Raw genomic sequence first — 27,036 nt, forward strand, 5'->3', positions numbered from 1 at the left:
AACATTTAATTAATAATTTAAATTTAAAATGTAATACCTATAGGCCTACCCTAACTAATATATAGGTCTAATAAAACATTTATAATAAACAGATAGGTAAATTTTTCTCTTGTGACGTTTAACTACTAGATCTAGTTTCATAGAATTCAACAAAGGACACTCAGTTCAAAAACCTGATGTGCCGGTATTAATGAAAAACATTTTTAAATTAGCTAAATAATTTTGTCTAGGGTAATAGGCCTACTAATAGCATATAATTAAGATTATAATAATATTACTCGAGGTAGTAAGCGAATTAGGAAAAGGGTGTTTCTTATAAACCGGATGTTGACGATTCTCAAAACAACATACAGAAATCCTAATAGATCTAGAGTCTATTAGTAATCTAACTTACTAATCTAGAATCTAAATCTAGGTTCTTGATTCTAATATAGATTCTAGATCTAGATCTAGAGTCTAGAACATGTGTTGTTTATCTACTCGCGTTAGTTTTTAGCCTTATTCAGAGATCTTTTCAACAACAGTAAAAATCTATTGTTGATTATTGGGTAATCTATCGTTTTAGCGTAATCAATTCGGCTGCAGTAGTAATGTGCGGGAGAAGTAACTGATGAATATATTTGTTTAAATAAGTATATTTAAGTCAAATTTTTACAAAATTTAACAGATAGTTGATTTAAAATAACAATCAGTGACCAAAACAAATTAAAATACCATGAAACTAACTTTAAACATGGTGTTTGAGATAAATATTAGTAGATAAAAACAGCGGCCATCTTTCCAAATAAAATTTAGAGTAGACTCCCTTGATGAAAATGTCTATTCGTATGTATATTGTGTTGACTTTGTTGTTTAATATATATAGCTGTCAATTCTTAGGTCGTCCATATTCCTCATAAATGACGTTGGACTCAAAATATGGGACGAGGTAAAAAAAAAATTAAGTGATACAGAATATATTCGTTTTCGTTAGAAATTGTGATTAAGGGTTCGGGTATAGTAGAACTGCGCAGAGGCGTAACGAGGGGGGGGACATATGTCCCCGGGCGCCGACCTTAGGGGGCGCCAAATTGAAAGTCTGAAGGGGGGGGGGTGCAAATGAAAAGTTCGAGGGGGGGGTGCAAATCGAAAGTTTGTCCCCGGGCGCCGGGAAGGGTCGCTACGCCTCTGGAACTGCGATATGATATTCAATCATCATCTTGCTTTTAGTGATGATTGGGGGAAAGGGAATTTATCGGGAAAAGTATGACGTTATTTATGGGTGATCCATTTAAGCCTAGTTGTTTGTTTGGTCTCTAGACATTAGTCATAGGCCTACACTTTTTCTGAATTAAGATTATTGTGTTTATGAAAATAGGTTTAAATTTTAATTAGTTACATTTGAATACCACATGGTTTTTTTTTCTGCTTTCATCAGTTTATTTTCTTTTTTTCAGTAGTCGATGTTTACCCCTTCCCACCATCCATTATTACAAAAACAAAAAACACCCACTATATAGTGATATCTCCCTCTAGAAAAAAAACTAGTTCAACCTATAGTTCGTAGGAGAATTAGAATCTATCACTTATTCGTCTGTTAAAAAAAAAAGAAATACGTAATTTTCCGCAACCACGCCGTTTCATCCCCCACTAAGCACAATCCACCACGTTCGCGGCGCGCGTGACGTCATTTGTCATTAGGCTAATGTTAAAGAAAGAGATACCGTGTAATTTAAAAAAAATCAAAACAGGCACTAAATGACTATGGCGTTGAGACTTTAGCGACGTTTAGGCTGACGTATAGATCTAAATGATTTTTAGTTCGGTAAATTATATTGGAGTTTAATTTATTACAGTGGCATGCTGTTCTCCCTCTTCTATACAAATTCACGTGCTTTTAATTTCTGCAACCTACTGCCCTGAGAGGTTCGGCTCTAAAATGCCCGTGACACAGCGGCTTCAGTAAATACATTTAGGCTCCCGGTCCCACCTATACACTTCGTCTGCCCATTAAGCTCCACGCAAATCTTGTGATTAATATGTGGACATAAGCGACGCTAATGGTGGTGTCAACAGGGATCCCCCCCCCCTAGCTCAGCTCTTAAAGGTGCTCTGCACTTCATAAAAGACAAAATTGATGTTTTGCCGACGGCCGTATTCTTAATGCACCGTCTCAGAGGCTGTCCACTGCTTGCACTATATTAAACTCAAGCCTATACTGAGCTCTGGATTTACATTAGCTGCTGTCGTATTAAGAGTTGATCGTGTGTTATGCCTCATGTCATGAAACTTACTGTTTTGTTCAATTTTATCTGCAAACCAATAATTGTCTTGGACTCTTGTCGAATATCGTTGCCAGGAGCTATTTGGTTTGAGCCTTATTGTCAGAAGTTCTTTCATTTAGAGTCAATATAGTGCGGCCTATTTTCGTCAGTAGGCATTTAGTGGCAGGCCCTTTTTGGCGGGGATGATGTGCTGAGGTTGTTTTACACCTCAAAACAAACACTTAATGTTCCTCGTTTTCATTGAGCACAGCTTTATAGAAGTCTTCCATAATTGACGTCACACTTCACCCCCCCCCCCCATCACCCCTTCATTACAGGTCATAAATTGCGGTCCTGCGTACGTTGACGTCACATTAGCATACCATATGTGTCATCGTTTATGGACAACCCCATATAAAAACTCATTTTGGGTATTTGGTATCAACGTTTTGACAACAAAGGTTATTCAAAATGTATATTGGAGGTTAGGACTTGACATCTACCATAAATGACATCACGCACTTAAGGGGTGGAGTAACTGGTTTTTGAGACGTTTTACGTGGGATGTGAGAGGGGTAAGAAACGTGAAACGTTATGTATTTCGCCTAATACAAAATTGCTAAAAAAATTCTTTTTCGTTAGAATTATGGCTTGACTTTTTAACAGGCAGGGCAAAAAGGCAATTTTTGACATTACGACTATTTCGTGACGGCGAAAATGGGGGTGGGGGGACGGGGTAAGGTGAAGAGAGGTCAAAAACGTGAAGTCATTTATGATTATAAATTACTAATTAAAGGAAAAAAACAAAAATATGAAATGAAAATAGCAAACAAACAATAACAATTAACTCAAACGAATATTTAAATAAACATTAGATATAATATGTAGTGGTAGCTCTATAAAAATAGGGACTTTCTTAATCTTAATGTATAAAAACTGCATCTAATAATAATAATTCTATAACTGATGTTTATTGTCAGTCAACTGAATTGTTTAAAGGGCAGAATTAAAAAAAAAACGCATGCTTTGTATTTAAACACAAGACAAACGTATTTAATAGCAAACATCAATATTCAATACATTTCCATACAGATAGAAATTAAAGGGAAATGACTGAAAATAATATTTTCTTAAGATGGCCGCTGTTTTTAATAGCAAATTTAGTATCTGGAACATCGTTGTTAAACCGAATTTCATGACATTTTTATTGATTTAACCCTTAAATGTGGTTTAATATTCAATTATCTTTAGTATTTTAGTTAGATATGCAAAAATATATACATATTTAAGCCATATTTATTAGTTACCTTATCCCTACATTACTAGCGCCGGCCGAATTGATTACGCTAAAACGATAGATTACCGATTATTGATTAGGCCTAATCATAAATGTATTAATGTGACATTATTGTGGTGTTTAGTACTGTTTAGGTCTGCCTCTTCGACGTCTTCGTTGTTAGCTTCGTAAACTAAAAAAAAACTAAAAGGTAGAGATCTAGATCTAGATTCTAGAAATTCTAGAGATTCTAGTAGTATCTAGATCTAGATTCCAGAATGTAGAAATTCTAAATCTAACAAATCAGATTCTAATCTAAACTAAATTCTAGCTGAGCTAGAACATTCACAATCTTACTTCTTAGTTCAGTGGCTAGACTAGACTGACTAGACCTTCAGTCACCGAGAGGCAGTGTGAGAGGAGTGAGCTGTCAAAATGTTGACAACAAAAGCTTTTACTTTTACCTACAGATGTCTGAGATGTTAAAGAAGTAGATTCTAGATACCTCAATACTTTTTTGATGCTGTGTACTTCATTTTTAAATTTGCACCCTTCTGATATTAAATATACATAGCCTACATTTTTAAATTATAAAATGAGGTAACTGGTAATGCATTTATATTTGTTTCTTTATTGCAAGGTTGATGCAGTATTTAAAAGAACATTATGAACCTTGTGCCATGTTGCTTGTGGTTTAGTTGTACCTGACCTGTTGACCCTGCGTGTGCAGGCAATAACCAGTAGCCATGGCGATGATGGACAACGTTGATTTCCTCATTAGTCACATACGCAACGCCTTTGTGACGAGTGACGATACCAGCATGTCAGAGTGGGTTATCACTGAGTGCCGCATACAAGATGAGTCTGACTTGAAGCGGGACAGCACTCACAGGTAAATAGGTTTAGGTTTATAGTAACTAACAGGTAAAGAGGTTTAGTTTTACAGTAACTCACAGGTAAAGAGGTTTAGTTTTACAGTCACTCACAGGTAAAGAGGTTTAGTTTTACAGTTACTCACAGGTAAAGAGGTTTAGTTTTACAGTAACTCACAGGTAAAGAGGTTTAGTTTTACAGTCACTCACAGGTAAAGAGGTTTAGTTTTACAGTCACTCACAGGTAAAGAGGTTTAGTTTTACAGTCACTCACAGGTAAAGAGGTTTAGTTTTACAGTCACTCACAGGTAAAGAGGTTTAGTTTTACAGTCACTCACAGGTAAAGAGGTTTAGTTTTACAGTCACTCACAGGTAAAGAGGTTTAGTTTTACAGTCACTCACTGGTAAAGAGGTTTAGTTTTACAGTCACTCACAGGTAAAGAGGTTTAGTTTTACAGTCACTCACAGGTAAAGAGGTTTAGTTTTACAGTCACTCACTGGTAAAGAGGTTTAGTTTTACAGTCACTCACAGGTAAAGAGGTTTAGTTTTACAGTCACTCACAGGTAAAGAGGTTTAGTTTTACAGTCACTCACAGGTAAAGAGGTTTAGTTTTACAGTCACTCACTGGTAAAGAGGTTTAGTTTTACAGTCACTCACAGGTAAAGAGGTTTAGTTTTACAGTCACTCACAGGTAAAGAGGTTTAGTTTTACAGTCACTCACTGGTAAAGAGGTTTAGTTTTACAGTCACTCACAGGTAAAGAGGTTTAGTTTTACAGTCACTCACAGGTAAAGAGGTTTAGTTTTACAGTCACTCACAGGTAAAGAGGTTTAGTTTTACAGTCACTCACAGGTAAAGAGGTTTAGTTTTACAGTCACTCACAGGTAAAGAGGTTTAGTTTTACAGTCACTCACAGGTAAAGAGGTTTAGTTTTACAGTCACTCACAGGTGTGGAGGTTTAGGTTTATAGTAAATCACAGGTGAGGAGATTACAATTTACAGTTTTTAGGTTTTAGTAAGGCAACCATGAGTTGCTGATTTGTGAACGTAATAGGAAATTAACTCTAAAAACAAAATGTAAACTAAGTATTTATTAGGTATTCATTTTGCATTTCAAATACTTATTTTAAATGATTATGTAATTCTATATCCGTTTTTGAGCTATACAAAATATCAAAGAAAAAGTAAAGTAGTAAAGATTAAAATATTTTATTTTCTGCATCAATCATTTTATATTACATCAACTTGTTTATAGCACTACTGTGCAATAAAGTAATAGAATGAAGTATTGTAGTGTATGTATAATAATAGAATAAGGGAGGATAGTGGAGATTTTTACTAGAATTCCTTGTGTGTACAGGTACAACAGAAATAATATCAGCAGTCGCAGTGACAGTATGAGTGACGGCCCCTCTGATAATGAAATTAAAGGATCAATGGATATCCACCCTGATATGGACTTTGGTTTGTTAATTTCTTTTTCTATTTTCCTCTTTAAACTTGTGGATTCTGTTATACTGTACTGTAGAATAAAATTTGTTTAAGTTGTGATACAGTTGCTCTTATGATTGAAATTTGTTTTACATTTGGTTTAGGTGCTAACATAAGTTAAATGTTTTACCTTTGGTGCAGGTGCTAACATAAGTTAAATGTTTGACCTTTTATGCAGGTGCTAACATTAAATGTTTTACCTTAGATGCAGGTGCTAACATAAGTTAAATGTTTTACCTTTGGTGCAGGTGCTAACGTAAGTTAAATTTTTTGTCTTTGGTGCAGGTGCTCACAGGCGCAGGTCTAACACTGCCCAGAGACTTGAGCGCCTGAAGAAGGAGAAGAGAACTCAGTGCAAGATGAAGACAATCCAGTGGAAAGATGCACCAGATACATACAAAGGTGAGAGTTTTTAAATATATACTTATAGATGCTCTGCCATTTTTGCAATAAAATTAATTAAGTAAAATTAATTTTTAAATTATCTATATATATAATTCTCTTCTTCGAGCCGCTAGAAAACAAGCTGCAAATGCGCTCCCTACCTCCCCACCCCTACATGGTTTTAGTGAGCTGTGTTCACTCTAAATGTTTACAAGCAGAGCCAACGATTTTAAACGTAGGGGTGTGGGTGGGGTGGGGGGGGGAGGAAGAGGGGGGGGTTATGGTCCTTAACGAGCTACTTATAGTGTTTTAAAGAAATATTTTCAGTGGCAGCGTTGGTACTGTCGAATTCACAAATTATAAATTACTGAAAAGTAGAAAAAACAACAACTAAATAGCGGCGTATGTTATGCAGCGGGCCGGCTCGTTTACTATAATATGTAAATCAATGATTGAAACTTTTATCTTTCTGATTACATCAAATAAATTGTCATTGATACCTTATTTTGCTTTTTTTTAAAAATGTATCATATTGGAGCTCCATTGTTGATACTGGTATATCTAGTATTCCATCCACTCGTTAGTTTTGTTGCTGTCAATGTCCACATTTTTTGGTAACATTCTGTTTCGTCTGTCTGTCATCACAGTGTCCACATTTTGTTTTTGAAACATTCTTTTTTGTTTTCTGTCCTGAACAGTGGATGAGAAAGGACACCTGTTTGAGAAAAGGGAGGTGACTCTAGCGCCTGTATTGAAGACAGATCCTGCTGCCTCTAAGGAAAACGTTCCCCCCGAAACAGCTGAAGACAGGAGGAAATCTGTGTCCACCCTCACCCAGCAGCTGAAGGAGCTAGACTGTCACGGCAGCAACCCCTTCTTTAAATATGCCAAATTTGATGGCAGGGTAAGTCTGTATGCAATATTTTTTTTCATTTGTAGTAGAATACACTGGAGAAGTGGGACTGATATGGAACATTTCTCAAAGTAAATAATACTTATCAAACAACAAATCTACCTGATTCGTTGCCTACTATATGATGCTGTTTTACTATAACTATTACTTGCATAAATCTGATAAAAATGAATTAAACATTAATGAAACCGATAAATGCAAAATATTTTAAGTGAGGAAAAACACCATTGGATAACTTGTATTTACTTTTTTAAACTTCTAATCATTAGTAAATAAAAGATGTCTTTTGAATAAAAATAATTATATAATAAATTTTTTTGTCCCCCGTTTAAATACAAAGTTATTTCTGAAATGTAACTTTATTTTTGAATAATAAATTCAGTTACCTATACCATAGCTATGTCGTTCATAAGTGCCATTGCTGATCTATGAATTCACCTCTCAACAGACAGCAGGAGGCCTCCCTACCCGCAAGCTGGACATCTTCCTGGCCTTTGCCCCACCTGACCAACAAGCTTACCCCATGTCCATCCTGGTCACAGCCAATGCTAAAGCCCAGGAGGTCGTTGGCCTGGTGTGTTGGCAGTACACGGATGAAGGCAGGAAGCCGGATATCCAGTCCGTAGCTGGACATATTGACCCAAAGTATGTAGTTCACAGTTCACTTAGTCTGTAGCTCATTAGACATTAACCTTTATTATCTTAAAAAAAACTTACCCTGACTCATTTGTAATTAGAACCTCATTACTTCATTTTCAGTGACTTTGTATTGACCTAGTTTCAGTGACTTTGTGAACAAGTTCTGTATTGACCTAATTTTCAGTAGCTTTGTGAACAAGTTCTGTATTGACCTAATTTCAGTGACTTTGTGAACAAGTTCTGTATTGATCTATTGACCTAATTTCTTTAATTTTGTGAACAAGTTCTGTATGACCTAATTTCAGTGACTTTGTGAACAAGTTCTGTATGACCTAATTTCAGTGACTTTGTGAACAAGTTCTGTATGACCTAATTTCAGTGACTTTGTGAACAAGTTCTGTATGACCTAATTTCAGTGACTTTGTGAACAAGTTCTGTATGACCTAATTTCAGTGACTTTGTGAACAAGTTCTGTATTGATCTATTGACCTAATTTCTTTAATTTTGTGAACAAGTTCTGTATGACCTAATTTCAGTGACTTTGTGAACAAGTTCTGTATGACATAACCTCAGTAGCTTTGTGAACAAGTCTATATTGACCTAATTTCAGTGACTTTGTGAACAAATTCTGTAATGACCTAATTTCAGTGACTTTGTGAACAAGTTCTGTATTGATCTATTGACCTAATTTCTTTAATTTTGTGAACAAGTTCTGTATGACCTAATTTCAGTGACTTTGTGAACAAGTTCTGTATTGACCTAATTTTCAGTAGCTTTGTGAACAAGTTCTGTATTGACCTAATTTTCAGTAGCTTTGTGAAAACATTCTGTAATGACCTAATTTCAGTGACTTTGTGAACAATGTGACCTACTTAGGTCGAGTCATTTTTATTTTGACATTGTATAATTCCTTATATGGAATGATGGTGTAACACCTGGGGTTTTTCCATTGACTATTAAGGTGTTTGAGACATAGAAAATTTCCATTAAAATCTGATTGAATGATCCTGATCAGATGATTATCCCAACCAATGGCGACATGAGTTGAGGATAACCTCCCCTGTCACAGAAGTCTTTAATTGCCCCGCACACTCGCAACACGTGGCAGTTTATCTTGACCTGGCAGTCTACGAGGCAGTTTTACCTTGGTCAGGCAGCCGTCCACATTGTCCGGCTATAGACTCTGACCATTTGAACGTGAGAGTACTTAAGACCTGTGTGTGCCTTGCTTTCTTCAGTTGATTTAGTCTTCTAGTTTAATATTACTTGTCGCTAAGTAATTCTAGAAACTACAGCAGTGTTGTGTGGCCTGTAGCTGTTCTTTAGACAGTGTAGAAATCTGTGATAGTGTTTTTTCCTACATTGTGTAAGTTGGGTTTTGAATTTATACATTAAATATTTTATTTAGTTCAACCTTGTGTTCTGCCACTTCTGAGTTCGCTGATTAAAAGGTCGTATGTAGATTGGATGAGTGTTAATTACAATAGTATCACTAGCTTCCCTAGACATTAAATTCGAGCCCTAGTGGTCGTTGTGTTAAGTGTTCATCCACTTAGGCCGTAAGGCATTTGCATATGACCCCGAAAAAAGAATCCGGGGACGTTCTCCTTCTATTTGGCTGATAGATAGGTTAACGTTACAAAGTGGGAGCTCGCCGAGATTTAATCTGTCGTTCCAGTTGTTGGTTATATCAGTTGAATACTAAGGTTAGTTGGATTTAGTTGTTTTTATATCCAGTAGCGCAGTGTTCTTACAACGCGCGCTCAGGCTAGAGTATCTAGGTCAAATAAGCAGACGTGTCGTCCTAGATTTTAGAGGTCAAGTACACGGCCCAACGCTGTGTATTAATTTAAAGAATCTAGGCTTGTTGTGATTTTCAAGTTAGTGTTATGGAGTCTTTTTTGGCTAATCCTACTGTTGAAGATGTAGAAAAGTTGAGTAGAAAAGTTTTGGTTAGTGTTGTTAAGGAATTGAAATTGGATTATTCTGTTACGCAGAAGTCAGAGGTGTTGAGAGATAAAATTGTTGTTCATTTCATTAATGAAGGGGTATTTGATGAAAGTTTGTTGGCTGGTGTATTACTTCGTGAGGAGAAAGTTGCTTTAGAGAAGGCATTAAAAGAACAGGAGTTAAAGGTTAAAATTGCTTTAGATAGGAGGAGGTTGGAATCAGAATTTGGTCAAGTTAGTGATGTTACTTCTCTGGTAGATCCAAAAAAGTTGTCGGTAGGGCAAGTGATTGCCAAATTTGGGAAATTAGTGCCTAAATTTGATGAAACAGATTTGGTCGTTTTCTTTAACTCGTTTGAGAGTTTAGCGAAGACATGTGAATGGCCCGAAACTTCCATTACTGCTTTATTGAGCTCTGTCCTTACTGGGAAAGCTGCAAAAACATACCAGGCACTCTCTCACGACGTTCAAAATAACTATAGTTTGGTCAAGACTGCCATTTTAAAGGCCTACGCACTGACGCCCGAGGCCTATCGGACAAAATTCCGAACACTCCGCAAGTTACCCACACAATCATATGTGGAATTTCTCTTTGAAAAGGAGAAAATATTCTCAAGGTGGCTACACTCTGAGGAAGTTTCTGAGTTTGAGAAACTCAGGTCACTTATCCTAAGGGAAGAATTCCTATCGTCCCTGCCTGAAGAGATACGACTACACATTCTGGATAACAAGATAACTGACATCCAGAAGGCTGCTGAGTCGGCTGACACATATATGTTGGTGCATAAGAAACCACCAGTGTCAGGAAACCGCCTCAACCCCGTGCTTCCCCTTTTTGGCAGCAATCATTCTGTTGGCCAACATTTGAAGGCATCACAGTCCAGAGAGAAACCAAGATCAACTCTCAATCGTCGAGCAGTATGCCAGTTCTGCAAAAGGCCTGGTCACCATGTCAAGGACTGTTACAAACGTCTTCAATATAACAGAGAGGTGGTGCGTACTTCTGCGCACTATGCTCTATCCCCTCAAGCAGCCAGTTCAACTATGAACTCTAGAATTCAAAAGGACTCTAACCCTAAGTGTCCGCAAGAAGGTAGTCAAGTCTCCACACATTATGTGCAGTCACATTTTGACTGTTCTCGCCACCATCCAGTTTCTTCCGAGTCTACCGATCTCGAGGGATCGAGAAAAGTTGACTTTTCATCTTTTATTGCCGAAGCCATCATTAGCAAACCAGGTGATCCGTTGTCTCAGAAGAATATCACCGTTCTAAGAGACACAGGAGCGTCACAATCACTCCTTTTGAAAAGTTCAATGGACATTACACCAGAGACGAACACCGGAAGGATTTCCATTATCCAGGGAGTGGGGACAAAATCTACTGTCGTCCCTCTACACAAGTTTGCCCTGAAACATCATCTCGTCGAAGGTGAGGTCATTTTAGGTGTGATAGATAGTATTCCTGTCCCAGGAGTACACCTACTTCTAGGGAATGACCTTGCGGGAAGCAAAGTATACCCTTGTACGGTTTCAGACCCTTTGTCAACAGTTCCAGATAATGATTATGAACTGTATCCTGCATGTGCGGTGACAAGAAGCCAGACCAAACAATTGGCTGACATCACGTCTGAACCACACCCGCCATCATCGTCAAGAAATTTGACTCTCAAACTGGAGTCTATGCTTCCAGAGAACACAAGCCTGGGCTTACCCCTGAGGATATCTCAGGAAGACATCATTAAAGCTCAACAAGTCGACGCGGAACTCAAAGCAGCGGTCGAAAAATCTCTATCATCTGACGATGGAGAATATTTCTCCGAGAACGGCCTCTTCTTTCGTCGCGCTACACCAGTGATTGCCTCACCAGCCGAACCATGGTTGGGTAAAAACCAGCTGTGGGTCCCTCCACCTTATCGGCATGAAATACTTAAGCTGGCACATGACCATCCAATGTCAGCGCACACAGGTGTCACTAAAACGACGGCGAAGATCAAAGAACTGTTCTTTTGGCCCAAAATGAGAAAAGATGTGTCGCGTTACTGCAGAAGTTGCACGAACTGTCAGTTGGCCGGAAAGCCAAACCAGACAATTCCTAAGGCCCCTTTGAGTCCGATTCCTGTATTAGAAGAACCTTTTTCTAAAATCGTCATGGACTGTGTAGGTCCCTTGCCTAAAACCAAGGCGGGCAACGAGTACCTACTTACCTTTAAGTGTTCAAGTACCCGTTTTCCCGAGGCGATTCCCTTACGGAACATTAAGGCAAAGACTGTAGTCAGAGCCATGACCCGGTTCTTCACTACCTTTGGATTACCTAGAATCGTGCAAACAGATCAAGGCAGCAACTTCACCAGTCACCATTTTCAGGAAGCGCTAGCCAAGCTAGGCGTTACCCACATCACCAGCTCAGCCTACCACCCTCAGTCTCAAGGCGTACTTGAGAGGTTCCACCAAAACCTCAAAACCATGCTAAGGACATTCGCTAATAGTAACACCCAATGGGATGAGTCTGTTCCTTGGATTATTTTCGCCGCGAGGGACTGTGTCCAGGACTCTTTAGGCTACTCGCCTTTTCAACTTGTGTTTGGACATTCTGTCCGGGGTCCCCTGAAGCTGATACACGAACGTTGGACAGGTACCAGTGATCATCCAGTGGAAAACTTCGACGATTTTCACGTTCGACTGAAAGCCGTGTGCGAAATGGCTCACAAGAACTTAAGAAAGGCCCAAGTGAGAATGAAAGAACTGTATGATAAGAGTTCTTGTAAACGAACATTCAATCCAGGCGACAAAGTTCTTGTGCTAGTGCCTAATCTGAACAATGCGTTATCCTTGAGATATTGTGGACCCTTTACTGTGCATTCAAAATTAAGTGATTTGAACTATGTTGTCAATACGCCCGACAGAAGAAAGAAACAGACAGTGTATCATGTCAACTCACTGAAAAAATATTATGATAATTGTAACAATTTTCAATCCACAGCTAAAATTACTTTACCTGTATGTTCAAATGTTTCTGATGATGTGATACATGATAAATTGAAACCCCCAAAATTGGTAAATTCTTCCTTTTTAGATAATTTGAATGTCCACCTTATGTACTTGTCCACAGAGGAAAGCCATAGGTTGTCTCAGTTATTCGAGACATTTCCCTCTATTTTTGGGGATGTCCCCAAAGAAGCGAAGGTTCCACCTCATGATGTAGACGTTGGTGACGCAAAACCCATTAAACAACACCCCTATAGAGTTAACCCGGAAAAAGCTGCTTTGATAAAAGATGAAATTGATTATATGCTCAAGAATGATATCATTGAGCCCAGTTTCAGCAACTGGAGTTCCCCATGTCTCCTAGTCCCGAAAGACGGTGGATCTTTCAGGTTTGTGACCGACTTTAGGAAGGTGAATGCGCTCACCAAAGCTGATTCCTATCCCTTACCTCGGATAGAGGACGTTATTGATAAAGTTGGTCAAGCTAAGATAATTTCCAAAATTGATTTACTTTCAGGATACTGGCAAATCCCCTTATCTGACCGTGCAAAAGAAATATCTGCTTTTGTAACCCCTAATGGTTTTTATAGATACAAACGCATGCCCTTTGGTATGCGAAATGCTGGTCAAACTTTCCAGAGGGTCATTAACTCTGTCATTGCTGACATAGACCAATGTGAGGCCTACATAGATGATATAGTTGTATTTTCTAATACTTTTGAAGAACATATTGTTCAATTGACTAACCTTTTTAGAAAATTGTCTGAAGTGAATTTTACTGTAAACTTACATAAAAGTGATTTCTGTAAAGCTTCAATTACCTATTTGGGTTACCAAGTGGGAACGAACCAAGTTCGGCCCATTGAAGCTAAAGTAGATGCTATTGTAAGGTTACCACCTCCCAAAAATTGTAAAGAGATCAAAAAGTTCCTTGGGATGGCTGGTTACTATAGGCGGTTCTGTCAAAACTTTTCAGCTATTGCTGAACCTCTTACTGCATTATTGAAAAAGGGTGTTGAATTTGAATGGTCAGATAAATGTCAAGAAGCTTTTTTAACCATTAAGTCATTTTTATCAAATGCTCCTGTTATGGCTGCACCAAATTTTAGCAAGCCCTTTAAACTTGCCATTGATGCTAGCAACTTAGCCATTGGCTCAGTCCTATTTCAAGAAGACAACATGGGAATTGACCATCCCATTGCCTTTTTTTCCAGGAAGTTAAATGAGAACCAAAAGAATTATTCTACTATTGAAAAAGAAGCTTTAGCTTTGGTTTTATCATTACAACATTTTGAAGTCTATGTCTCTTCTTCAACCAATCCAGTCAGAGTGTTTTCTGACCATGATCCCCTGAAATTTACCTCTAAGTTAGGACAGACAAATCAAAGAATATTGAGATGGTGCTTATATTTCCAAAATTTTAATCTGGAAATTTCACACATTAAGGGTAGTGATAATGTTGTGGCTGATTGTTTGTCAAGGATGTAAAATCTTGTTACACACATTGATCATGTGACACGCTTTGTGGTTCATTAGGACCATAAACAGGTTTTGTTTGAGTGTCACTCATATGAAAATGAGTGGTGTGAGTTAGAATTTTTCAAAATTTCAATCCTGTTGAATATTTTGTTTATTTTCAGGTGAACCTTAATTAAAGGTGGTTTTTGATTATATGTAATCTTTTATAATAATATGTCTCATATGACTCAATTGATATTGTAGCTAGTCATTGAAATAAAGGTCTTACCCTGGCGGGTTTACCACTTTTAATATCCACATGGAAATATTGTAATACCCTTTTTTGAGGGATTTTGATGTATAATTACTTTTTGAAGGGTTACTCCCCTTTCACCAATTGTAAAAGGTGGAGTTACTTCCCTTTTATGTTCAGGGATATTTTCATCTGGTATTATGATTTTGATTGCCTACATTTGTAAAACATTTTTGTTATTTCATTGCCAGATTGGTTCCTTATGTATGTTCTTGTGGAACCTATCTGTCACTTCCAAAAAGGGAGGGGATGTGACCTACTTAGGTCGAGTCATTTTTATTTTGACATTGTATAATTCCTTATATGGAATGATGGTGTAACACCTGGGGTTTTTCCATTGACTATTAAGGTGTTTGAGACATAGAAAATTTCCATTAAAATCTGATTGAATGATCCTGATCAGATGATTATCCCAACCAATGGCGACATGAGTTGAGGATAACCTCCCCTGTCACAGAAGTCTTTAATTGCCCCGCACACTCGCAACACGTGGCAGTTTATCTTGACCTGGCAGTCTACGAGGCAGTTTTACCTTGGTCAGGCAGCCGTCCACATTGTCCGGCTATAGACTCTGACCATTTGAACGTGAGAGTACTTAAGACCTGTGTGTGCCTTGCTTTCTTCAGTTGATTTAGTCTTCTAGTTTAATATTACTTGTCGCTAAGTAATTCTAGAAACTACAGCAGTGTTGTGTGGCCTGTAGCTGTTCTTTAGACAGTGTAGAAATCTGTGATAGTGTTTTTTCCTACATTGTGTAAGTTGGGTTTTGAATTTATACATTAAATATTTTATTTAGTTCAACCTTGTGTTCTGCCACTTCTGAGTTCGCTGATTAAAAGGTCGTATGTAGATTGGATGAGTGTTAATTACAATAGTATCACTAGCTTCCCTAGACATTAAATTCGAGCCCTAGTGGTCGTTGTGTTAAGTGTTCATCCACTTAGGCCGTAAGGCATTTGCATATGACCCCGAAAAAAGAATCCGGGGACGTTCTCCTTCTATTTGGCTGATAGATAGGTTAACGTTACAACAAGTTCTGTATTGATCTATTGACCTAATTTCTTTAATTTTGTGAACAAGTTCTGTATGACCTAATTTCAGTAACTTTGTGAACAAGTTCTGTATGACCTAATTTCAGTGACTTTGTAAACAAGTTCTGTATGACCTTATTTCAATGACTTTGTGAACAAGTTCTGTATTGACTTAATTTCAATGACTTTGTGAACAAGTTCTGTACGACCTAATTTCAGTGACTTTGTGAACAAGTTCTGTATTGACTTAATTTCAATGACTTTGTGAACAAGTTCTGTACGACCTAATTTCAGTGACTTTGTGAACAAGTTCTGTATGACCTAATTTCAGTGACTTTGTAAACAAGTTCTGTATGACCTTATTTCAATGACTTTGTGAACAAGTTCTGTATTGACTTAATTTCAATGACTTTGTGAACAAGTTCTGTACGACCTAATTTCAGTGACTTTGTGAACAAGTTCTGTATGACCTAATTTCAGTGACTTTGTGAACAAGTTCTCCCTGCACATGGTTGAAGATGATGGTGAGATAGACACAGACTTCCCCCCTATTGTACCCACTGACCCTGTGTCTAAGTACGGCTTCACCAAGTTTGCTCTGGTGGCCAATGCACCAGTTCAACCTAAATCTGCCCTAGTCACCATGTAAGTTAATCTGTTCAGCTATCATAGTTCAAGATTATGACCTTCTGTCTAGCATTATATAGTTTATATAATGAGCTTTAGACCTGTCTAGCATATATAGTTTATATAAAGTGTGCTTTAGACCTTCTGTTTAGAAAATGGTTTATGTGATTTTAAACTGATTTTTACCTGTAACTACTCACCTAGAAATGTCCCCAACCGAGGATTCAACAAGTTCCAGGTGGATTCAATGAGTGTAACAATGAGGGAACTCATGGACAAAGTCATCAAAAAAAGGAAAATGAAAATACGACCAGGTAATTCTAATTACTGTTTTCTCCATAGTTCTGATATATCTATATTTCTAATTAATATACGGTCAGCATATTTATTATTACGTATGGGTTGATCATAGAGTAGGTGACAAAACAAATGGATTTTAATATTACATGAGATCAGTGGTTTTAGTCTTAAGGAAGGGCAAAAATATATTTTGTTACATTAGCAGAACACACTGGGCAGACAACTTACAAGTGAAGAAATTTTTTATTTTGTTTTACTACATTCACTCACTCTTGTGTAGAGTCTTTGTTTTGCTTTAAATTTATGCCAGGTAAGACATTTCTCTCTCTCCATCCCAGGTTTGAACTACACTTTAGAAAAAGCTGGCAAGAGTGAGATTGGCAAGCCAGTGGACCTGGATGCCATGCTTGGCTCCATGAACTGTTTAGAGTTTTTTCTTATAAGAGAGAACAGTAAGTTTTGTGTCTAGACCTTCTGTTAGTAAAGTTCCCCTTCCAAATCTGACGGTCTATGGGGCAACTCAAGTGAAGTAAAGCTTGCCTATTTCTGTGACCTCTGCATATGAAGGGATAGTAGGTGTCAGCACTATGCCCAGCCGCCTTTACTTTCCCTAACGCCAGTTAGGTACCCATCAGAGCTGGGTGAACTACTTTGAACCCGGATTCAAACTTGAGACTTTTTGTGTTAGCAGTCTAGGCCACTCCGTATCATAAACCTTCTGTTAGCTGTGTATATCTAGACTTCTGGTAGTCTGTATCTACTACTGCTATTATGATGAGGTCCATATCAACTTGTTTACCAGGCTCAAGGGGGGACGTGGAGTCCAACGGAGAGGAAGATCAGAAAATGGCCGAGTCATTAATGAGTCACCAGTACAAGTCTTTCATTGTCAGCATGGTGCACAAGTTGAGGACAAACACAGAGGTGCAGTTAGGTCAGTACATGGTGCACATCATTCTGAGGTCAGTACATGGTGCACATCATTCTGAGGTCAGTACATGGTGCACATCATTCTGACCCAGTTAGGTCAGTACATGGTGCACATAATTCTGACCCAGTTAGGTCAGTACATGGTGCACATCATTCTGAGGTCAGTACATGGTGCACATCATTCTGAGGTCAGTACATGGTGCACACCATTCTGACCCAGTTAGGTCAGTACATGGTGCACATCATTCTGACCCAGTTAGGTCAGTACATGGTGCACACCATTCTGACCCAGTTAGGTCAGTACATGGTGCACATCATTCTGACCCAGTTAGGTCAGTACATGGTGCACACCATTCTGACCCAGTTAGGTCAGTACATGGTGCACATCATTCTGATCCAGTTAGGCCAGTACATGGTTAAGATAAGGTGTTACAGTTAGTTACAGTTAGGTTAGTACATGGTTAAGATAAAGCTGACAGAGAGGTCTAGCTGCTACAGGCTAGTTAGGTCATTTCATAGAAAAATTAGTTCTGACCACCAGTCACTACAGGTGATATTGGTAGAGGAAGGTCAGTCAGAACAGATTAGAACAAAGTTTATTTTCTTGAACCAGGCATCAGTGGGGATAAGATAGAGATTGACCCAGTCAAGGGGACGACTCGTCTGTTCCGCCAGAAAGCTGTCACCTACGACGCTGATTGTGTGGCGGCCTGCGATGTCACTGAAACAAAAAGTAGCGGTAAGTTTTTCTACGGCCATTTGTAATAGCGTATCTGTGAAAATATTTATCAAATTATGTCCATTTTGGTAATTGTTTATAGAAGTCCACATGGTTAACTTACAAATGATGTTCTACTAGTTATTTTGCAAACACTCTCTTTATTACAGACAATGTATTTCAGTTGTGAAGGCATTTAGAAACTTGTCTATTATTAAATTTCTTAAGTAGCTTAAAAATTAATTGATACGATCACCATTTTTCAAAAGAAAAAAGATTTAAAAAAAAACTATTAATTACATTATCCAGAAGCTGTAATTCTTACAGGGTAAACTCTTGCTTACTATGCATCGCTACCCTTGACAGAAAATCAAACTGAGTTCTAAAGAAAATGCAGACAGTTAAAAATGTAAAAAGTCCTTTGATATTTCTCTATTGTATTTTAATGCTATAACGTTGAACCACCATTTTTCCAACGCCGCACCTTACCCTAGTTTCTGACTGCCTCTCCCCCCCTCCCACCCCCAGGTCGAGCTGTGTTCCGCCTGACCTACTTAAACGGGGCAGACTACAAACAGCACTACTTCGAGGCTGACCAGACCGTTGCCACAGAGATCGTGGAGAAGGTCAACAACATCCTGGAGCTCAAGTTCAGCCCAGTCAGGAAGGAGTTTGTCTTCACCCAGGAGAAGAAAGCCTTACAGAAACGGGACTCCATCAAGAGGGACTCGTCCATTAAAATGGGGCACTGATTCCTCTGGTCACGTCAATTGCTGACACTAGACAATGGTACAGACTTCTTGTATGCAGCAATACAGTTGTATTGTATCTGGTTAGTTGTATCAAAGCTACAAAGTTACAACGTTAGAGACACTCCAGTATATGGGTAGCTGATTCCAAAAGAATGGAGTCATGGACTCTAATATTATTCTAGTATTTGTATCAGTGAATCTTGCGCTGTTTTATGAAGGGTATAATTGGCATAAACTCAGGCTCTGATTTTGAATATCTCATGATGGTCTGATGCTTGTCTGATTTTCTCATGATGGATTGATTATTATCTTTAAGAATGCCCAAAGGCAGGGCATGTTGGAGAGATGGTAAAAGTTAGTTCCTCTTTCCATCTTTCTAGTTTGTTAACTAACAAATGAAGATGTGGTCAGTGCTATCTCTGTCAGACTGAAGCCCTCACTGACTGATGTGTACATGGGTCAGTGCTATCTCTGTCAGACTGAAGCCCTCACTGACTGATGTGTACATGGGTCAGTGCTATCTCTGTCAGACTGAACCCCTCACTGACTGATGTGTACATGGGTCAGTGCTATCTCTGTCTAGCTGGTGAAGCTCTCACTGACTGATGTGTACATGGGTCAGTGCTATCTCTGTCAGACTGAACCCCTCACTGACTGATGTGTACATGGGTCAGTGCTATCTCTGTCTAGCTGGTGAAGCTCTCACTGACTGATGTGTACATGGGTCAGTGCTATCTCTGTCTAGCTGGTGAAGCTCTCACTGACTGATGTGTACATGGGTCAGTGCTATCTCTGTCTAGCTGGTGAAGCTCTCACTGACTGATGTGTACATGGACCAGTGCTATCTGTCAGGCTGAAGCCCTCACTGACTGATGTGTACATGGGTCAGTGCTATCTCTGTCAGACTGAAGCCCTCACTGACTGATGTGTACATGGGCCAGTGCTATCTCTGTCAGACTGAACCCCTCACTGACTGATGTGTACATGGGCCAGTGCTATCTCTGTCAGGCTGAACCCCTCACTGACTGATATGTACATGGCTCAGTGCTATCTCTGTCTAGCTAGTGAACCCCTCACTGACTGATGTGTACATGGGTCAGTGCTATCTCTGTCAGACTGAAGCCCTCACTGACTGATGTGTACATGGGTCAGTGCTATCTCTGTCAGACTGAAGCCCTCACTGACTGATGTGTACATGGGTCAGTGCTATCTCTGTCAGACTGAAACCCTCACTGACTGATGTGTACATGGGTCAGTGCTATCTCTAACAGACTGAACCCCTCACTGACTGATGTGTACATGGGTCAGTGCTATCTCTGTCTAGCTGGTGAAGCTCTCACTGACTGATGTGTACATGGGTCAGTGCTATCTCTGTCTAGCTGGTGAAGCCCTCACTGACTGATGTGTACATGGGTCAGTGCTATCTCTGTCAGACTGAAGCCCTCACTGACTGATGTGTACATGGGTCAGTGCTATCTCTGTCAGACTGAAGCCCTCACTGACTGATGTGTACATGGGTCAGTGCTATCTGTCAGGCTTCTGGTGAAAGCTCATTGACAAATATAATCTGGCTTGAGCTCTGACTGAGGTGGTAGTTTAATGCTGTATTGTAGTACAGCATGAGACATAACAAAACAGTTACTCTAACGTAAAACAAAAAAGAACTGGTGTGATTGAATAGACTACCTACTTGCGTTCAGATATAGACAGATTTAATTATGTATGAAATTGTATGTGTTTATATACAGGTATATAAACATTCTTATGTGAAAAATATGCATTGATTATTATATTATAATATTTGTATGTATTATGTATATGAAAGTAAGTCTTAAATAAACATGAATGACATGGTGGAGTGATAGAGCACAAAACCATGTGTTGGGTAAATTGAGTTCAAGTCTACAGGATGTAAACTCTGCTTTAATAAGTGTAGAGAGTTATCTGTGATGGTCACAGTGTAGAGAGTTATCTGTGATGGTTTTTACTCTTCTTGAAGTTGAAGCTTAATCAAGCAGTAAATGTACAATAAATTCATTTCAAAACTCATATCAGCTTTAGTTTTTTTTTTAAGTTTGAGTACTAATTTGTGTGCATTAGCTATAAATACTTTATAATTTATGTAAAATCATTGACATCCAAGTCTTAAAAATTGCCTGTAAGTCTGTAACGATTAAATTGACAGCATCCAAGTTAAGTAATAACTAAAAAGTTGTTTTTTTTAAAAGTTTTTTTTCTAATAAATAGTAGCTGACTGAGCATTATTATACTGCAAGTGATTAAACTTTTTAATAAAACAAAAAAATTGGGAATTTATGGGTTATAGCCCTTAGTTTTTTTTTTTTTAAATGTTTGTCTTATCATTTAACTGAAATTAGCTTACACTAGGATCACATAAGCCCACAGCGTGTAGTCTAACACCAAGCAAGATCTATGGACATGGGCCAAGTGCCAAAAAACTTAAACAAAGTTTCTCACAATTTCATATTGCACCCAACACACACGTTACAGTTTTAGTAGGCCTACATACACATACAAATTGGTTAAATAAACTGATATACACAGGCACGAATACACATAGGCCCATTTATAGTGTGTGTGGAAAAAAGTGGGGGGGGGGGGTGAATGTCAGTTCAATAAAAGTAATTTGAGGTTTGAACAATTTTTTTCTTTTAGGCATCGCTTGGGAGAGGGGGGGGGGGGGTATTAGCGCCCCCCCCCCCCCCCCCCCCCCGCTCCCGAAACACGTCTACCGCACCCTGATCGAAATATAATTTATACAGAAAATATACATTTTAGCCAGCAACACGGAAATTTTAGTCCGTCTCACCCCCCTCCCCCTCCCAAAATTTTCAAGCGGAACCTCCCTCCCCCCTCCCCCTTTTCCTGAAAAAAGTCTGAAAAAAAACACTACTGTAAACAATGCGTGTTTACACAAAAACGGTTCTGCATCTGATTGTTTACATTCAAACAAGCCTACCTTATGCTGAACAAAAATAATCTTTAAGTTTTAATCAAGCAGCGACACATAAGCATAAAAAAACACCTGTATCCACAGCCCTTCAACCCCTCCCACACAACCCCTTCTATCTCCATAATTCTCCCAACCAACCTCCCCTTTTTACTAGCGCCAACCCCGACTACACGTCTTTATTACACATGTCAACACATTTGCCAAACTGCCATCGATATAGTGCATTACCATATTTACTTTACATTCCACTACAGCGTGCTTTCACCAAACACCCACCCTCCGCCTCGACGTAAAACCACCACGCCCTTCATTCAACTCGACAGCCCCTACCTGCAAGTCGACAGTTAAATTCAAGTCCACAGTCCCAATATGTTTTCTGCAGTCGAATGTGGCTGTGTAATTTCTCTGCAGGCAGAATCAATTCAACCGGCCCGAATCACGGTATTCAAGATTAATCTTCCGTGTTAGTTTAAAGTAATTTAATCCAACGTGTCGGTAATTGACGGCTCCATGTCACGCTGTTATCAGTCGTGGGTCGGAGATACCTGTCGTATTTCAGTTGCAGGACAAGGTAGAGCAGGTAGGTTTGAGTGTAGTTGTGTTTGAGCTATTGGTGGATTTTTGATTTTTTTTTGTTTCTCTTATGTAGAAAATACCATCATTGACATTGTTATAACTAGGTTAAAGTGATTTTCGGTTTGTGTTGTAGGTTACGTTAAAGTATTTCAGATTAGTTTCATAGCTAGAATACGTTCGGTCTGCTAACCCGAAAGTCTCGAGTTCGAATCCCAGGTTCAAGTCCGTATAACGTGCCTGAGTCCACCCAGCTCTGGTGGGTACCTGGCTCATTTTTAGTAAAGACAAAAGCTAGGTTTGAAAGAATACTTTACTTACTAGGTTCATAGTTGCAGTTACAGAGTGAGCAGTGTTTCTTCCAGACTCTTTTCTCTGGGGGGCACTTCATATTTTCGGAGGGGGGGGGGGTGGGGTGGGGCGGACAACATTTTACGTGGGGGGGGGGGGTCGGACACTGGTAAAAGTGGTGTTTATATTTTAAGATCTAACCCATTATTCGTTTAATACTTTACACCACACATATCATATCACAGTGTCCTTGAAGTGTCGTCATGGATCAACACAACTGAAGTTCAAAACAGCCTAGCAGACGTCACTACAATCCTGAGCACCTGACGTCATTTTACTCCTGAACTTCTGACGTCACATCTGATTCTGACGTCATTTTACGCGTGAAATCTAACGTCATCAAACGCACCTGACGTCTTGACTAGCCAGTTAGACGTAGATCTAGTTGTCTTTGACGATACACAACTTCCTAGCTCGGTGCTGAAGTAAACAGCTTGACTATCAACAAGCGGGGGGAATAACCAATGTTGGATGATCTAGAAATGACTAAAATACAAGATGTAAGTATAAATCTTATCACGTGATTTCTGTATTTAGAATGAGCAAACACTGACAACGTCTGAATGATAGCAGAAGAAACCTAGTATAAAACCTGCGGGATTATGTCGTCTGATTCGAGTAATGAAGGCCATTTCGTAAAAGGGGTCGTCCATAAATGACGCCACACTCGTAATAGGATGGGGGAGGGGAAGGGGAAGTCCGTAATTTTGTGACGGTGTGTGATAAGGGAGAGGGGGGGGGGGGGTTCAGATGGTGTGACGTCACACTTTTGCATTATAAAAAAGCAATGTTAGAAAACGAATTTTAGCCGTTATTTCGCGTTTTAGAAAACGTTTTAATAAATTGTAATAGGAATTGAATTGATTAAAATACTCTTTGTTGAGTTCAGACAAGATTTTGGAAAAATATAGTATTAAAAAAAAATTCATCTGCAATTTCTAGGGGCTGGGGGCGGGGGGGGGGGGTTTGAGGTGTGACATCATTGTAGGGGGAGGTGTCTGGCTTTTTGAGTCGATGTGTGACGGAGGGGGAGGTAAAAATCGTAAAAAAAAAGCGTGACGTCATTTATGGATGACCCCTAAACAATTCTGTCTGATTCGAATAATGAACGCCATTTTGTAAAAAAAAAAAAGGGCCCTTCACAGTAGGGTGCCAAAAAGCTCGATTGGTTTACGCATGCGTATCGAGTGTCTTTGGCGTCTTTTGAGATCAGTTCAAACAACGTTTTTGTCAAGTTGTCAGTACAAGGTGTGTCAACAAGCTATGGATCTAAGTAAATCAATAATTCTAATGTTTACATTCAGCCAAAAGTTTATTTTGAAAGACATGCATGTTGTAAAATATTAGCGGCATAAATGGAAAACCCAATATTAGTTGAATAAAATCTGAAACTTAACATTAACTAAATAAATAAAAAACCTAATATTGGCTGAATAAATCGGATACACAATATTAGCTGCATAAAACGAAAACCCTGTATGATGAGCTGGATAGACCGAGGTAGTGTGCTGTTGACAAACCTAACACGACACACAATGACACACTGGTTAAAAGTGTGAACGGCGTTCAATGGAGCGTGACCAATGTTGACTTGTACAACTGGGGAAAATGGACCTGTTAGATTAAAGTATGGCTGTTATATTTACGGTATAGCTGTCACATTTATGGTATAGCTGTCACATTTACGGTATAGCTGTCACATTTACGGTATAGTTGTCACATTTATGGTATAGCTGTCACATTACGGTATAGTTGTCACATTACGGTATAGTTGTCACATTTACAGTATAGTTGTCACATTTACGGTATAGTTGTCACATTACTGTATAGCTGTAACATTTACGGTATAGCTGTCACATTTACAGTATAGTTGTCACATTACGGTATAGTTGTCACATTTAGGATTAAACTGCTACACTAGAAGTCTATCTGTCACATACATGATAAAAGTTAAAATTAAGGATAAAAAGTGTAAAACTAAGGATAAAACTGTCACATTAACGATGTATCTGTCACACTGAGGATATCACATTTTACACCCAGGATTTAACTTTACAAAAAAATACAACATTGGGATTATACACATATATAACACACATATGGTAGGGAGGGGGTTGGTGTATTATTTTGTGATATTGTGTTACATGGGCTGGCGGATGAAGAGTAATGCTAGTTTACACTGCCTCGAAGTACACTTTCTGCTACTTTGAAGGATTAGTTGACGAAAAAAAACGACATACATGCGTTTTCATGTTACACAATTTAAGGTTTAAGATTTGTCTTTAATCTGCATTAACATGGGACTTTACTCTAAATTGATTTGATGAACGTAACACATTTTTTGCGGGGGTGGGAGGTGGGGAGAGTAGGTGTGGTACTATTATGGGGGCTGGTTGTCTATGGTAATGGTATCTGGGGTATTGGTTGAATAACGTGTTCTGGTATTCTGTGGCAGAGTTTCTTCCAGGCAACCCGAAAAAATTCTATCGCCCCCCCCCCCCCGAACGAAATGAAATTTATATAATTTATATAATTTATATAGAAAATACATACTTTTAACAGTGTCCGCCCCCCCCCCCCCCGAAGAAAGTCTACCCCCCCCCCCCCCCCCGAAAATTTCAAGTGTCCCCCGGAGAAAAAAGTCTGGAAGAAACCCTGTCTGTGAGATAAAATCTGCACGACACCTGTCATACTAGGAGATATCAAAGTGACATTTCGATTCTTACGACCCATTGGGTAGATGAAGTAGAGTTCACCTATTTCTGTGACCTCGATCAGTCTTATGTCGAACCGCCTTTACTTTCTTTGAACAAATTCTTGACAAAACAGCACACAAAAAACAATTTATATAGAAATATGTACTTTAACCAGTATCCGCTTTCAAGTACCTCAAGTTTCAAGTACCTACCCACACACCTCCCAGAGAAAAATGTCTCGATGAAAGTCTGCATAACATAACTTATTTTAAAATAACATTTAGGTCTATTTATTTTTAGTTGGGCTAAAGTAAATGTGTTAGTTCATTCATTAAATTTTGTAAACATTGGATCCTTTCAGCTAGCACGGATTACCCGTATGATGCGCATGCGCATGTGGATCGTGTCGTTCGCCATTTTGTTTGGCCTGGGTTATCTATTCTTCCTGTTCTACTACCTCAAGACACACCCACACGATGGCGACTCAGACTCTCAGCCGGAAGTCGTGGGTCCAAGTTAAAGGATCGAATCTCACTCAGACAAACTATCTGATAGCCTACACTGATATAATACGACAAGTCACCGATTCTGAAACAACTGGTTTAGTACCTTGTGGTTAGTCAAAACTGGTTCGGTAACATCTGGTTCAGTAACACTAAACACTGGTTTAGTAACATATGGTTCAGTCACAACTGATTCAGTCAGTACCATCTGACTCATTAGCAACTGGTTCAGTAACATTTGGTTCAGTAACTTGTGGTTAGTCAAAACTGGTTCGGTAACATTTGGTTCAGTAACTTGTGGTTAGTCAAAACTGGTTCGGTAACATTTGGTTCAGTAACTTGTGGTTAGTCAAAACTGGTTCGGTAACATCTGGTTCAGTAACACTTAGTTCAGAAACATTTGGTCAGTAACATTTGTTTCAGTAACATTTGGTTAAAAACTTGTATCTTACAACCAGCAACAATTTATTGGATCTAAAAACAGCACAGCAACAGACTATAGAAGATGTAAAATTGATGAACTCTACTCCACCTGTCAATTTCAGGCCCGAATTATACGTCACAACAACATGCCTATATTATTTATATTGTGTGCTGACGTTGTGGAAGAGCATTTACACGCGCTGCTGTCCAAAATCGCTCAATCATTCTAAATTCACTGTCAACAATGCGAATTTTGTTTTGATGCCTGATGTTCGCAGCTGCAGTGAACTGCGGGTCGCATCCAGTAAAGCAACAACTGTTTTAGTTTGTTTGTTTTGTTTTACCATGTAAAATATAAACATGAAGCAAAAATGTTCTGTTTTTATTTTTATTATTTTAAACTTTCCAATTCCTTTATTTTATAAGTTTATTTAACAGTATATCAAACACAGAATACATAATGTATATTTTTTAAGTTTATTATACATTATATCAAACACAGAATACATAATGTATATTTTATAAGTTTATTATACAGTATATCAAACACAGAATACATATGTCAATACATGGGTGGACTGGCCAATCACACTTGGTGCTCTACTAAGCCTTCACACGCTTTCAAAAAAAATATA

The 27,036-nt window shown here is 38.6% G+C and overlaps 1 protein-coding gene and 1 long non-coding RNA gene across 8 annotated transcripts; both read left to right on the forward strand.

Annotated features, from left to right (window-relative positions):
* The first annotated feature begins 328 nt into the window (after positions 1 to 328).
* LOC131932336 (target of rapamycin complex 2 subunit MAPKAP1) lies at positions 329 to 20,891 on the forward strand. 7 transcript variants are annotated; one of them, XM_059289230.1, is made up of 12 exons: positions 329 to 380; positions 4,160 to 4,411; positions 5,752 to 5,855; positions 6,168 to 6,284; positions 6,965 to 7,170; positions 7,628 to 7,824; positions 16,035 to 16,199; positions 16,386 to 16,495; positions 16,820 to 16,933; positions 17,284 to 17,415; positions 18,025 to 18,150; positions 18,658 to 20,891. In XM_059289230.1, the coding sequence occupies exons 2-12, from the start codon at positions 4,266 to 4,268 to the stop codon at positions 18,879 to 18,881; spliced, it is 1,641 nt and encodes a 546-aa protein (XP_059145213.1). In that variant the 5' UTR covers positions 329 to 380; positions 4,160 to 4,265; the 3' UTR covers positions 18,882 to 20,891. The 7 variants fall into 7 exon arrangements, with proteins under 7 accessions (XP_059145213.1, XP_059145211.1, XP_059145208.1 ...); XM_059289228.1 differs by having other exon boundaries at positions 335 to 548; XM_059289225.1 differs by having other exon boundaries at positions 335 to 523.
* Positions 20,892 to 22,184: 1,293 nt separating this feature from the next.
* Positions 22,185 to 26,767, forward strand: LOC131932335 (uncharacterized). The gene is made up of 3 exons (XR_009384547.1): positions 22,185 to 22,435; positions 22,965 to 23,279; positions 25,837 to 26,767. It is a non-coding gene; the product is annotated as an uncharacterized LOC131932335 (long non-coding RNA).
* Positions 26,768 to 27,036: the final 269 nt, after the last annotated feature.

Source organism: Physella acuta, unplaced genomic scaffold (assembly GCF_028476545.2).
Source record: "Physella acuta isolate Inbredline_101_S28 unplaced genomic scaffold, ASM2847654v3 ptg002140l, whole genome shotgun sequence".
In the NCBI taxonomy this organism is placed as follows: Eukaryota; Metazoa; Mollusca; class Gastropoda; family Physidae; genus Physella; species Physella acuta.